Here is a 14,701-nt window from a genome sequence, read left to right on the forward strand (position 1 = left end):
ACCTACTTATCTTTGGCGTTTTAGTACTTCCCCAGTTCTAAGGGTCCTTGGGTGGTAGTGTGAGTTGGGAGTGATTTTCGCATTTCATTTTTTAAATATGGTTTGCTCCATAACCCTGGCCTCCAAGAGGGCAGGCTTTCACCCCGGGAGATCAGAAACATGTCTAGGGTAGCTGAGCAGGTCAAGACTAGTCGGTCACCACACTAGTTGGTCGGTAGGTTTTTCAGAGAGCACCTCTAAGGTGCCCGCTGTGTGCAGGTATTTATAAATCCATCACTGGAATCAATCAGGGTTTATTAATATGAGATGTTAGATACCAAACATTACTGTACTCAAAGAAACCATTATGTAGCTGGGGAACTTCTGTTGACCAGTGTCGCGCACATGTATTTTGAATGGCTTCCCTGCACACTTACTATGTCTAAGAATTGACAAAGACGTAGTAAGGGCATAATGTGTGCCATGTTGTGTTTTCAATTTTGGGAGCACCTTATCAAGCAGCCTGCAATGGCAGTCTGCATAAATATGGTGCTGGGTCCCTCAGAGTGTCACAAGTTGTGCTGCAGCTCTGAGGGGGACTCTTTGAGTAGCCATGCCCTTGGCTATTTACCAGGGACTTACAGATGTACCAATGGGGCTGGTCTCTTGGAGATCAAGTGACCAGGTATCTTGTAGATCAAGTTACCTGATATCTTTTTTTGGGGAAGGAACGCTGGCACTGAGGATCTGGTTAGCAGGAACCCAGTGCACGTCATTTAAAGTTGCATCCACAAACCAAGCAAAAAGTGAGGGGGTACTGCAGCCAAAACCCAGCTCCCTACAGGGTACCTATACAGTAGCCACCCACGCACGCCAACGTCAGTTCTTTTCCTACTGCGCAAGCCAGCGCTGATCTGAAAGAAGAGCTACCCCTCAGTCATTTTTGACTAGCCTTTTTCAACTTTTTGTCGAATATTTTTGGGGTTTAGCTCCTAGTGTGTCGAGGATGTTGTCAAGCAAGACAGATTTTAAGCCCTGCGGAGCTTGTCACTAGCTAATATCGGTGATTGATCTGCACCTCGTCTGCTTGTGGTGTTTTGAGTGTGACCACGACCTGAAGTCGTGCTCTCATTGCCAGGCCATGCATCCGAAGACTTTGAAGGAGCGTTCCATAAAGCTGATGGCAGCCCAGCATGCGACTTTGTGTGGGTTGAGGTCATGGTCACGTGGAAGGTCCTGAGACCGGTCACGGAGTCCAAAGTTGTCGTTGTCGCACTCCAGTCCTCTGGACAATCGGGTACGTTAAGACACAAGAAGAAAGGTAAGAAAAGGAAGCGGTCATCAAATTCTCCTCGTCCATCGGGTGATGCGACGATAGAGCCATCAGCATTCTAGGCCTCATTCTTTGAAAAGTGCGCAAGGCTGTCTCTGTGCCTCCCCGATTTCCTGGGAGCCGGAGTGATCCCTGCCCAACTAAGGAATTCCATGAGACCATGCCCTTAATTTTTGGGCAGTCTTTGTCTGCATGCCTTGGGGCCCATAGGGTCAGAGGATGCTCTATCTGGTTGCGCTCAGGCAGGTTTTGCCTCAGTGCCTATGTGCCCCAAGTATCCAGTCCTGGATTCGGACCAGCACTGGTCGTACCATGTCGACCCTCCATGGCACCGGTCCCAATGCCAAAGCTCGCAGCACCACCCCTATCCTCATCCGCAGCTCCAACACAGAGGTCAGTAGGCATCGCCTGACTCCAGCACTGGCAGGAACCTTGCCTCCTAGATCAGAGCCTGGGGCCTATTCCTTTGGGTTAGGACTCAGTCTAGACTGGGAAGGGACGCTGGACCCTTTAAAGTACCAGCTTTATGAAGAAGAAATGAACTGGCGTGTGGATCTGGCTGAAGCAAGTGGATTGGATACTTCTCCAGATAACTGGTATGCTTTCTCCCTCTACTGAGGCTACGGAGGAGGGAGATTCCTACATTATGGTGGTGTGAAGGGCAGCTGAGGTCCTATACCTTCAACTACCCTCGGTGGCAGTCAAGACTAACATCTTGACAGAAATGGTAATCTCTACATCCAAACCTCTGCTCCTTTTTGATGATGCACTTACGTGCATCCTTTTGGGTGCCTGGTCCAAACTCAGCACAGGAGCTCCTGTGAGTAGGATGATTGCCCACCACCATTGCCCTGTTCCTGGGGACCCAAGCTTCCTCACACAACACCTTACCCCCTTAGAGCTTGGTGGTTCAAGCCTCAACTTCCCAAAGCGCTTCCCTGCTGCTCCCCCACATAGGGAATCCAAGAGGCTGGACTTATTTAGGAAGATGTTTTCCTCAGCCAGCCTGACATTGTGGTTCTTGAATACCACATGCCTTTTAGGCTGTTATTCCCACAATCTGTGTGACACGATTGCACAAATGCTGCCACAGGCCCTGGAGGAGGCCCGGACTGTACTCTATCCAGCTGTTGCCGATGGGAAAGATGCAGCAAAGTTCACAATTCGTTGCAGACTTGACACGACCAACTCGCTAGATAGAGCGACTTGCATGACAATGGCCCTGAGGCACCACACCAGCTAAGAACATCTGGCTTTTTGGGGGATGTCGAAGCTTCCCTTATGGACATGCCCTTCGATGGCACCCGTCTCTTTAGAGACAAAACAGCTTGACGCACGAGTGCTTCAAGGGCTCTTGTGCTACTGCCTCCAGCCTCACCAATTCCCACTCAGCCACTGTGCTGTGCATGCTTTCCAGCCTCTGCATAGACCAGAGTGCGTTGTGGAATTCACCATCCTTGTGGGTCAGGTCAGTCCGCTTCCCCTTCAGCCCCCCCCAAACTCCCTCCCCCCAATATCTGCAGCAATGTTTAAACCCTCCTAGTCTGCATCTGTACCACCATGAGCACCCAGTTGGTGGTAGGATTCGCCATCGCCTGCCCCACTGGCAGTCCGTAACTTTGGGCAGGTCGGTTTTGTGGATCGTCCAAAAGGGCTACTCCCTCCCCTTTGAGGCTACCCCAACCTCCATGCCAACTTCTCACGACCGGATGATTGAGGATCATCTGTCCCTTTTCCATGAGGAAGTCGCAGCTTTCTTAGGCAAGGGAGCCGTAGAGGGTTCTAGTGCCAGAAATGGGCTGTGGTTGTTATTCCCACTACTTTGTGGTTCCCAAAAAGGACAAGTGTCTTCGCCCTACATAAGTACTCCATACCCTCAATCTCTTCCTCAAGAAGTTCCAAATGCTCACATTGGCTCAGGTTTCGTCTGCCCTGGACCAAGAAGACTGGATGGTAGTGTTGAACTTGCAGGATGCTTTTTTTTCCCTATCACCGTCCTGCCTGCCCACAGACGTTACCTGTGGGTTCACAGTAGGCCATGAGCCCTTTCTGTTCACCATGCTTCCCTTTGGTCTTACCAATGCCCCTTGGATATTCGCTAAGGTGATGGCTGTGGTTGCAGCTCATTTGCATAGATTGTATTGTATAAACATTTATAAAGCGCAACTGCAACCATAAACTGGTATCCTAGTGCCGCAGCAATTGTTTCATAGAGAGAGGAGCAAAACAACCAAGGAGAACCGCTTACAGTTTTGGGAAGAGCCATGTTTTCAATGCTTTTCTAAAACTTGGCAGCTCAGTATGCAACTCAGGGGGTGTCGGTATTTCCCTATCTCAACGATTGACTATTGAAGACTGGCTCGACCCAGGTGTCGTCACTCACCTCCAGACTACGGCAGACCCCCTGCGTTCACTGGGGTTCACTATAAACATGCCGAAGTCACACCTGATTCCCTCTCAGATGCTCTCTTTCATCAGAGCTGTTCTAGTCATGGTGTAGTTTCAGGATTATCCTCCTGAGTGATGACTCCTCAATATTCAGGCTCTGATACCGATGTTTCTGCCTTTACCCTGGATTTCGGTGATACTGACTCTGAGGCTGGTGGGACTCATTGCTTCCTTCACCCTGCTGGTGACACATGCCCGATGGCATATGCGGGCTCTGCAGTGGGACCCGAAGTTCCAGTGTGTGCAGGATCAGGGGGATCTTTCCCACATAGTTCAGATCTCGGAGGGAACTATGAAAGAGCCGCACTGGTGGTTAACAAACTACAGTTGGGTCAGAGGCAGATCTCTCGCCCAACTAGATCTGATAGTAGTGACAGATGTCTTATTCCTTGGATGGGGCGTTCATCTGGGAGAGGTAGAGATTAGAGGACTCTGGTCTCTTGTGGAATCCGGAATCAATATCAATCTGCTGGAGCTTCAGGTGTTCTGACTGGCATTAAAAGCCTTTCTACCCTTCATCAAATGAAGGATATTGCAGGTGTTCACTGACAACACCACCGCCATGTGGTACTGCAACAAACATGGCGGGGTGGGGTTATGGACCCTTTGTCCAGAGGCTTTGTGCCTCTGGATATGGGTGGAACAGCAGGGCATATCTGTAGTGGTTTAACACCTGGTGGGATCCTTGAACCCCAGAGCAGAAAAACTCAGCTGCAGATGCCTAGTGGATCACAAATGGCGTATCCATCTGGGGGTGGCGCACGGTCTCTTTCAGCAGTGGGGAGCACCTTGGTTAGATCTGTGTGATCTGCTTAGGATGCACAATGTCAGCAGTTTTGCGCACTGGAGTTTCCAAGACTGCTTTCACTCAGAGATGCTTTTCATCTTCAGTGGAGCTCAGGCCTCCTGTACGTCTTTATGCCCATACCACTCCTGCCCTGAGTTCTCAAGAAGATGAACGGCGACCAGGCCCAAATAAAGCTTGTGCCTCCTAATTAGGCACAAAGAGTCTGGTATCCCGAGCTGCTGAGCATGTCCATCGATCCTCCTATCAGACTGTTCCTTCCAGAAGATCTTCTATCGCAGCAGCAGGAGACGATTCTTCACCCGAATGTGTCCACTCCCCGCCTTCATTTGTGGAGATTAAGCGGCTTCTTCCGGAAGTCGGTAACGTCGTCTTGGCAACAAGACGTGCCCCTCTCTCTGAGGTTTTACTTTTTATTCTTTCCCTTGCCCAACAGGGCTTTGCGTTGGGCACCCTTAAGGGTTATTTATCTGCCATTTCTGCTTTCTTGTGTTTGCCTAATCAACCATCCTTGTTTAATTCTCCTTTGTGCATTGGTTCCTCAAAGGACTTACTCATCTCTTCCCCCTTCATTATGCCCCAATGAGATCTTAATGTGGTTCTGACCTTTTTGATGTGGGCTCCTTTCGAGCCCTGCCCAGTTGTACCCTCTGGCTTCTCACTTTGAAAACGGCCTTCATGGTGGCAATTCTATCTGCCCACAGAGCTAGTAACCTGCAGGCCTCATCATCTAAGCCCCCCTACCTATCTATATATCCTGACAAAGTGGTACTTCGCACAAGGGCCTCTTTTTTGCCAAAAGTGGTTGCACCCTTTCATGTAGGCCAATCAATCACCCAGCCTACTTTTTACGCAGCCCCACATCCTTCTAAGGAAGAAGAAAGACTCCACCGCCTGGACCCAATAAGAGCATTGGCGTTCTACCTCTTGATCATACCCATGAGTTCTGGGTGAATGACCAACTGTTCGTGGGGTATGTTGGTGCAAAGAAAGGTTGGGCGGTGCAGAAGTTAACCATCTCTTATTGGGTCATGCTCTGCATCAAGAATTTACGCACTGGTCAAAAATGAACCTGATGAAAGCTTGCGGGCTCTTTCCACCAGAGCTAAAGCTGCAACCACTGCATTAGCACACTGAGTTCCAGTCCTGGACATCCGTCAGGCAGCCATGTGGGGCTCTCTGCACACGTTTACCAAACATTACTGTCTGGATAGTCTGGTTCGTAGAGATGGGCATTTTGCCCGTTCAGTCCTGCAGGACTTTCTTGTTTGAAATTGGTTGACAGACCCATCTCCGGGGACAGTATTGCTTGGGTATCTATTCTGAGGTAAGGAATCTGCAGCCAGAACTCTGTCGGCTGAACAAGTTACTTACCTTCGGTAATATCTTTTCTGGTAGAGGCTATGGGCCTGATTTAGATCTGAGTGGAGGGAATACCCTGTCATAAATGTAACACATATCCCATCTGCTGAATTACAATCCCCAGAGGATCTAGATCAAGCCCTATGTCTAGCTGCAGATTGCTTACTGACCCACCAATCCTCCCTGCTCTGCAAACAGATATCTAGGGACAGGGATATGACCCCTTTGAAGGCCCTAGTTTTGACACACCAGTGGTCATTGTTCTTCTGGGCTCTACACTTCTGGCATTAGAAAGTTTTGAAAAGAAACTGACACCTGGGTGACACCTGTATAGGTACCGTGACGTCCTTTTTGGCACGGACAACTCCGACTAACGACGCCTCTTACCATCACACAGGGGAACTGCTCATGAAAAATCTTCTGGATCCACTCTGACGCCTGGGGAGAATTCAACAGTAAGGAATCTGCAGCTCGAGATAGTCTCTACCAGAAAAGGCTTTACCAAAAGTAACTTGTTCTTATCAAGTTCTATAGGCACTAAATACAAAAGAATGAGTTTATGATCCCCTTTTTTAATGTGGGTAATCTTCATATGAGAACCTTTGTCCAATTTACAGTAAACTGCATCCACCTGCCTTCGGTGCTGTGTCCTTATTGTACTCTCTTGTGCCATAAAAGTGCAAAGGTTTTGTAAGTTGTTGTTTAATTTGTCTTTATATTTCTCCATACGACCTGACATTTTCATTTTGCACTTCAGAATATAGCTGAGTTCACGTTTTCTCCCCATTCATTTTCCTTTATTCCTTGACAGATAATCCAGCGTCAGCTGGAGCAAGTTGAGGAGAAGCAGAGGCAGCTGGAGGAGCGAGGAGTGGCCGTTGAGAAGGCCCTGCGTGGTGAAGCAGGTATTCAAATCTCTCATCGTTCTCACTTTTGTAAAAAATTGCCCTTTTAGTTAAATGTAATCAAGGCAACATTATGGAGTGATCCCATCTTCTGGGATACAGTCAAATACCAGATAACACTGGTTTCTTATACTTGTGCACTTCACCCAGCATTAGGCAGTGTGTGACGTGTCCATCAGAGAATGTCTTCCACCTGAAAATATCAGTGTTTACATCCTACACTCAAAAATGAAGATGCTCACCCAGAATACTTCTTAACATAGATACTGTTATCTCCAGTTCATAATCCTGTTTTTGATGGATACATCTAACTGCAGATTTCTCACCTTTGAATACACCCAAGGGGCAGACAGGATCTGGAAACTTTTTTTCAGCTATGCTCCTGTGTGCAGCTAGTTGCCTGGCAGCTTCACATTGACTTCGCACCGCCCCCAGAAGTGATAGAGCAGGGCCACATACATATGCCACACCACCGCACTCACATCATTTCCTTTTTTTCTCTGCCTTCAGATGCAGATCTGAATCTCCACTCCCAATTATGTTGCTCTTCCTAGAACGTCTAAATCAAATTCCAGTGTGGTAGGCAACAATGTCTCCACCTAAAATTACAAGTTTCAAACCATGCCATTACTTCAGAAAACAGTTTTCAGTAACATGTTTGCACAAGGAGTTTCTAAGGTCTGGGCTTCGGCCACTATTCGACGTTGTGAGAAAAATGCGCACACATGCACCCAAAGGCAAAGGTTTATGTCACCTAACACAAGACGTCACAACCTTTGTGCAACTTCCACTCCAAGTCATGGTTGTTGCTTCATTTCAGCAACTAGTCAGCTATGCACTTAAGTCCTCCAGTAAGTCCAAGCAAAGCGTGACTTATATCTCTTCCCCCCCCCACACTGAACCAAAAGAAAAGACACAAGGGTATTATGATGGGAGTCATGCACCATCAAGGTTTCCAGTCACTCAGCTGATTCCTCACTTATTCCAGTGCACCCTTGCTTTCCTGTGCCATCAGCAATACCTCAGCAGATTGAAGCTCTTAAATAGGCCACGCCGCTGACTTTTGGTGTTTTTCCTCTTTCCTTGGGCATGCCTTCTGACCTGAATTAATCAGAAAGGTCCCCAGTCAGGTTGCCATTAGTGGATCCTTTTTCGACACCATCTGACCCTTTATGACTCAACTCATATAAGCTTTCACTCCAACTGCAAGATGCAATCCATGCTAGAAGAGGGTCCAGTGGTAAATCCAATTTTGGCCACCAAACCGACTTTGGTTCATTCTCAGCCTGTGTTGGGCTACAAAAATACAAAAGCACAACCAGTTGTCATACATTCTGACTCAGACCCGGTGCCTCTACCAGGGCGGACATGCCAGCAGGGCTTCATTATCTTTTTGGTTCGGATTCTGAATGAAGGACTCCTTATGATGGAAATAATGATGGTGGGGATGGAGTTAGTTTTCTCCTCCTACTCCCCACACTCTCATTACTGGTCAGATGATAATATTTACAAGAGCCCTGTGGGCTTGACACTTTCTCTGAGGCATGCTTTGATTTGCCACTTCAGTCACCACCTGAAGATATTGACTCCTTTTTAGTGGTGGTCCAGAGGACATCGGAGGTCCCACAATTACAGCTGCCCTCATTCAAAAGCAAAACAAACGTCCTTACACAAATTTTGCGGCCAGCCACGTAAGAGCCTTAGCTCCCTTTTAACAGGGCCGTAAATTATAACTTGATTACCATTCAATCAAAACCCCACCAGTGAATAGGCAGGTAGCCAGGCATCACAGAACGGTTCCTGGTGATTCTGATTTTCTTACTAAATATCTTACTCCAGAGAGCTATGTGGTTCAGGCTTCAACTGGTAAAGTGAATCCCAGTTAAGTCCTCATGACTCCTCCAGTTAGTGAGTCTGTGTGGTTTGAGGCCTTTGGCAAGCATGTGTTTTCTTCAGTCAGTCTGCATTATGGTTGGTTAATGCTATTTGCCTATTGGGTCGCTACACTCATGCCTTGTATGACATGGATCGCTACAGTCATTTCCTGTAGAGCATGGCCAGTAAGAAAGAGCTTAGGATATCCAGGGCTCAGATATTTCATGATGGACTAGATGTGACCAATTTTGTTATTTGCACTTACCTAGATAAACTTATTTGCCTGGAGAGGGCAGTCGGCAGTAGTGTTCTACTTTGTCGACATGCATGGATGTGCTCTATAGAATTTTCCTGCGATATACAATCCTCTCTGATGGAAATGCCTATTGATGTCTTGCGTTTCAGTGAAAAGGCAGATTTTGGATTGAAGTGCTAAAAGGAAAGTAGAGCCACTGGACGCTCCCTGGGTTTGTTGATCTCCTGCCAAGCAGTTTCCACACGAATTCAAAACGTTCAGAGGCTATTCCAGAAGCGGCGGCTAGGCAAACACATTGGCCAAGTACAGGCTTTTTTTGAGACTGTGAATGTGGGTCTGACCAGCAGCACACAGGCCAGTAATGGTGCCTGTCCTCTCATTATCCTTCACTTGCTGCAACAAGCACCAAGCTGCTTTAGTTTGTCCTTAGAGGCACATGCACATATATTGGGAGGCGGGATCCAGCACTTCCTCCTAGGGTGGCCCGACAGATGGATCTTACAAATCGTTCATCATGGCTATGGCCTACCTTTTCTTCCAGCCCCACCATGCATTCCCCCTATAATAGAGAGAATTTCAGAATCCAAAGAGTTCCACTGCATTCTTCTTCAGGATGTGTGAGAAGTACTATTCAAGGGTGCTACTGAGAGGGTACTGAACTCATGGTTGTGCCAAAAGAGGATGCCTGTTTTGGACCATTAACCACTGAATGCCGTCCTGCCAAATCGTGTCTGGCCTGGACCCCAGTGACTGGATGGTGCCCTTGCACTTGCAGGGCACATAATTTCTTATACCTATCCTGTACTCCCTTAGACGTTACCTGCAATTCAAGGTACTCCACAACCGTGTTCAGTTTTTTGTGCTCCCTTCCGGCCTGATTTGCACCCCATAGGTGTTCACGAAAGTGATGACGGTGATTGTGGCTAGTCTTTAAATGTCAGGATTAATAGCCTTACCCACTGTTATGAGTGAATGTTGAAGGTGGGAGTGCTGCAGTCGTAGACCCCTACAGATGACAGCAACCCTCCTGGGGTCGGGCATGCCTACTTCATAGACACTTATATTAATTTATTCTGTCTTGGGCAGAGTGCATTTCTGGGCTTTCCCTCCACGACAACAGGTCAAGGACATTAAAGCTATCTTGGATCCCGATGACAGAAGCCCATAGATTTCTTGGTTTCTGCATCCTCCTTGTCAGCGACACCAGGTGGGATATGCAAATTCTGCAATGGAATCTTAAATTCCAGTGAGCCCAATATCATAGAAGTCTATCAGACATCATCCAGATTTCAAAGGAGATGGCTCACGATCTATATTGGAGCTGCTCTAATGAAATTGGTCCAGTTCAAACCCCTCTTATTTTCCCTCCCATAGATGACAGAAGCTTCCCTGCTGGGCTGGGGAAGCCATCTGTGGGATGTGGTGATGAGAGTACTTTTGTCTCCAATAAAGGTTTGGCACCACATTGGTCTGTTGGAGTTGTGAAACATTTGTCTGGCTCTGACGACCTTCTTACTGTCCATCAGGTTCTCATGGTCAGCACCACCACCGTGTGGTATTTTAACAGCAAGGGCTGAGTTGGGTCTGTGCCTGGAGGCTCTGTACCTCTGACGTTGGTTGGAGCACTGGGACATTAACCTGATCAGTTTAAACTGACCGGGTCAGTGAATGCCAGAGCAGATGTGTTGAGCAAACAGCGTACGGCAGATCACAAGTAGCAACTACAACCCAAATGTGCTGTGTCGAAAATTGTGATGGGGGCTGGTGGGTTTGGTCATAGTGCAGTCCATTACCTTCCCTGCGTTCTTTGCTCCCCCGATGCCCCTGAAAGAGAGCACTGTATTGGCTGGGGGGTTATTCAGGGATGGATTGGTCATAGTGCAGTCCATTACCCTGTCTGCGTTCTTTGCTCTCCCCAAACCCCCAAAAGAGGAAGAGATGCTGCCTTGACTGGACCATATAAGAGCTTTAAGCTCATGCACTGTTCGAAACAAGGAACACCATGTGGACAATCAGCCTTTTGTGGGGTGTTCTAGGGTGAAGAAAGTAAAGACTATACAGACAAGGACCCTGGTGAGGCGTATCATCTCTGAATCAAGATCTGCAACACACTGGCCAGGAAGCAACCGGTGGAAATTCTGGGCACCCATTCCTCAATAGCTAAGGCTGCTACCACTTCGTTGGCTCACTAAGTGCCTGTCTTTGACATCTGCCAGTCTGCAACATGGGCATCAGTGCATACGTTCACAAAGTGATACTGCCCTGATAGCTAGGTCCGACAGGAAGTACACTTTGCCTACTCATTTTGATCTGAGTCCATTCTGTGGACCTTTGCTCTCCATTCTAAGGTGAGGAATCAGTGGTTTGATAGTTTACATACTGAGGAGTAAGCGTGATATCCATTGCAAAATATTTAATATGCAGAGAAAAATTAAGCTTTCTTGCTAGCCATCCATTTTCCACTGAAAAGGCATTGACGTTATGCAGATGGTTGTAGTAGTGTACTACTAGGCCTTACTTACTAAACTAATGTTCATTGGGAAAAATTCCTTCTCAGTCCAGCAAACCCAAACAAGGACAGTGTACAGCGCACAACATATTACAGCTGGTTTCACTGGTGCTGTCTCTTTCTGTGTGTTTTGTTTAAATGATTCACAAATGTCTCAATATCTTTATCATATTCAGATAATATCCAGTTGTTAGTAGGTGTGTTAGTAGGAAAGAAAGTATTGGGTGAGATAGTCCCTATAAATGCAAATAGCCCAGTCAATACATCACGAAGGCAATGCTCTATTGGACATCATCCCGCAAAATATAACTCAGTTTATCCCCAGCAAAAGTCCTGCCTCATTAGCAAAGATAATATAGCATTACTGTTAGGCCTAACTCACATCATGCTATACCGGAACACAGATTACCACCAATGACCTCCACGCTGTATTATTCCACGCCATCCAGCTACACAGTGCCACGCCATCCAATACCATACTGAATACCTTCCCTGCCACTCAGTCACTACACAATACAATACCATCACCCAGCACAGTACCAAACCAACAGTATTCTCAATGACAACACACTAGAAAATAACGCCCCACACATACAAGCACACCACACTATAATGTTGCACTACAACTTAAAATACAACAGTACACCATACAGCACTACTCCACAGCATAACTCTACAGTGCACTTGAACACACATTAAAGGGTCATTACAACTTTTAGTCACACTGCTTCAGGACTACTTAATGTCATCCTAAATGTGTAACAGACTGAGCCCTTTTTGTTTAGCGCCAAAAGCCACCATAAAGTACCAGACTATACACAATGTACATGACACACACAAACGGAGATGGGAAGAATGCTTGCTATTTGTACAACCACTGGTATAGCCTTCCAGTTCATCCTTCTTTTTCCCAATGTGCCATCTCAGGTTGGTCCCACCCATAGCAAATCAATTATGATTCTGCTCCATGACAAATTGGAAGCATTCCTGATTTTGCCTCTTGTGTGTTTGATGCAGACACAATACTACACTCTGCACACCTTCATATGTACTACAGCACCATTCAGTGCTTAACCATATCATTTTAATAATGACACAACCATAGCTCCCCCCTTTTGCATAAACTGTGAGTAATGGACTTTTGTTGCCTGTTAGCCAAAGAAAATGAGTGGAGGTGGATTGGAACTCCAATAAGGTAGGCTCTTTCAAAGCGTACAGTGGCTCATTGGAAGCCTCTAATGAATTATCACTCAATACAACTTCAACAAAGTCAGACTACATCCGGAAAGGAAGAGACAATGACATGCATATCATTCTCAGTAGCAAAGACACTGACATAAGATATAGCCCTAAATACTACAATGAGATATTTTGATGGTAATTGTCTAGCAAAGAGAACGGTCAGGGAGCACATGTAGAATGAAAGTGAGGAAAAATGATTGGTAACCTCATCAAGAGGCGGAAAATATTCTAGATTAAGAGAAACATAGGCTTTTGTTATCAGATGGGAAACAGTATTAACAGTGCATTTAAGTAAGTGTGTGTGTGTATATATATATATATATATATATATATAGGGTCAGGGAGTTTTTTATGGTCAGGGTGTTTTTGTTTTTTTGGTTGGTAAGGGTAATTTTTATGTTTAGGATAGGTAGGGGTATTTGAGTGGCAAGAGTATTTTTAGGGTGAGCTAGGGTGTTTGAGTAGACAGGGTAATTTTAGAGTGGGTAAGGCTATTTGGGTGGCAAGGGTAATTGGTAAGGGTATGTGGGTGGCAAGGGTAATTTTAGGGTGGGTAAGGGATATTTAAATGGCAAGAGTGGGTAGGATAATTTGGGTGGCAAGGATGTTTTAGGATTTAGAGGTGATTGTGATTGACGGTGTATATATATATATGTTATATAAGGAGAACTCTGGGAAGTTCCCAATTTTAGGTGGAGAGCAGATATATATATATGTGTGTGTGTGTGTGTGTGTGTATACATATATGAAAATCAATATCCTAATGGTGATAGCCAGTAGGTAGTCTTAGTTAGGACCTAATTCCCATAGATAGTGTTTCTTTGTTTTGCCAGTAACTTTGGCGCAGTTTGACAAATCTTCAGAAAGCAGTGGCCTGGTCACTTCAGCTCTGTCTGGAAAATTTCAGTGTGATCTGTGAAGCGGGGGCAAGAAAAGTGCAGGTCCCAACAAGTGTTTTCCCCGTTCAATTTCCCATAGGGATTTTGAACACAGCAGCCTGGACCGCTGAACGGAATTACACCAAATTTGGCAGAAAGCTAGCTCTTGTTCCAGAAAGACCCCTTTTTTTGATTTGGTGTAAATCTGTGAAGTAGTTTTGGAGATATTAAAGGAAAAAAGAAATGTGGATATCTAGGGACGCAGATGATCCATGGATCCACTAGCGGGGGATCCGCAGATCCCAGGGAAAAGCAAGGCTCAGATTGCTGGACACAACCGGACAGGAGCATTGCAGCCGCTGTTTTTTTTTATCTCGCGCTTGGTCTGGGGAGGAGGGTGAAAAAACATAAGTGGTCAGGATACACCTATAGGACACACATGAGGGCTCCCTCATGGGCAAAGGAGTGCCCAATTTTTATTTTTTTCAGCTGATCCAGAGATCCACTGCGGGGTCAGCTCAACCCCCCAGTGTAAATCTGCAATGGACCTGCTAATCCAAAGCAGACTTTAAAAAATAAAAACGTACAGTAATTATTATATATTACTTTACATTATAAAACTAATAATTCACTAAGAAAGCCAAAGGTCACAGGTACGTTATAGTTAGGTTGATGTTTTACCCATACAAAACCGTGGAAATGCTAGTTACAGTTATACTTATCTGAAGAATAACTTGTGCTGTTAAGTAGCTTTAGGCCACAAGTTAGTTCCTTAACATAAATATAACTAAAGGTATAACTGTAACTGCTGAATTTCTATGTTTTTTTGGGGTAAAGGTAAAGCGTCAGCCTTACTATAACAACCCTGTAACGTCTGGTTTTCTCAGTGAAAATATATAGATATATACTCACACACATACAGAGAGATAGAGAGATAGCTAAAGGCTTTATATATATATCTGCAAAATACTTACATTTTAGTTGTAAAAGTATGTGCATGGTGAAGGCATGCGTGGCAAAGGCACATGCCTGGTAATGGTTGCATTGTAAAGGCAAGCGTGGTAATGTCATGTGTGGATCTGTCACACATTCCTATCAGACAGCTACGT

At 46.0% G+C, this 14,701-nt stretch overlaps 1 protein-coding gene across 21 annotated transcripts in view; it reads left to right on the forward strand.

The window, feature by feature from the left end:
- MICAL3 (microtubule associated monooxygenase, calponin and LIM domain containing 3) overlaps positions 1–14,701 on the forward strand; it is a 1,349,174-nt gene that overhangs the window by 1,204,187 nt on the left and 130,286 nt on the right. For all 21 annotated transcript variants that reach the window (XM_069228050.1, XM_069228034.1, XM_069228049.1 and 18 more), the window contains one exon: positions 6,739–6,832. In XM_069228050.1, the coding sequence (XP_069084151.1) occupies positions 6,739–6,832 (94 nt within the window). The remainder of the gene's footprint in view (positions 1–6,738; positions 6,833–14,701) is intronic.

The sequence above is a fragment of the Pleurodeles waltl genome, chromosome 4_1 (genome assembly GCF_031143425.1).
Source record: "Pleurodeles waltl isolate 20211129_DDA chromosome 4_1, aPleWal1.hap1.20221129, whole genome shotgun sequence".
NCBI classification, from domain to species: Eukaryota; Metazoa; Chordata; class Amphibia; order Caudata; family Salamandridae; genus Pleurodeles; species Pleurodeles waltl.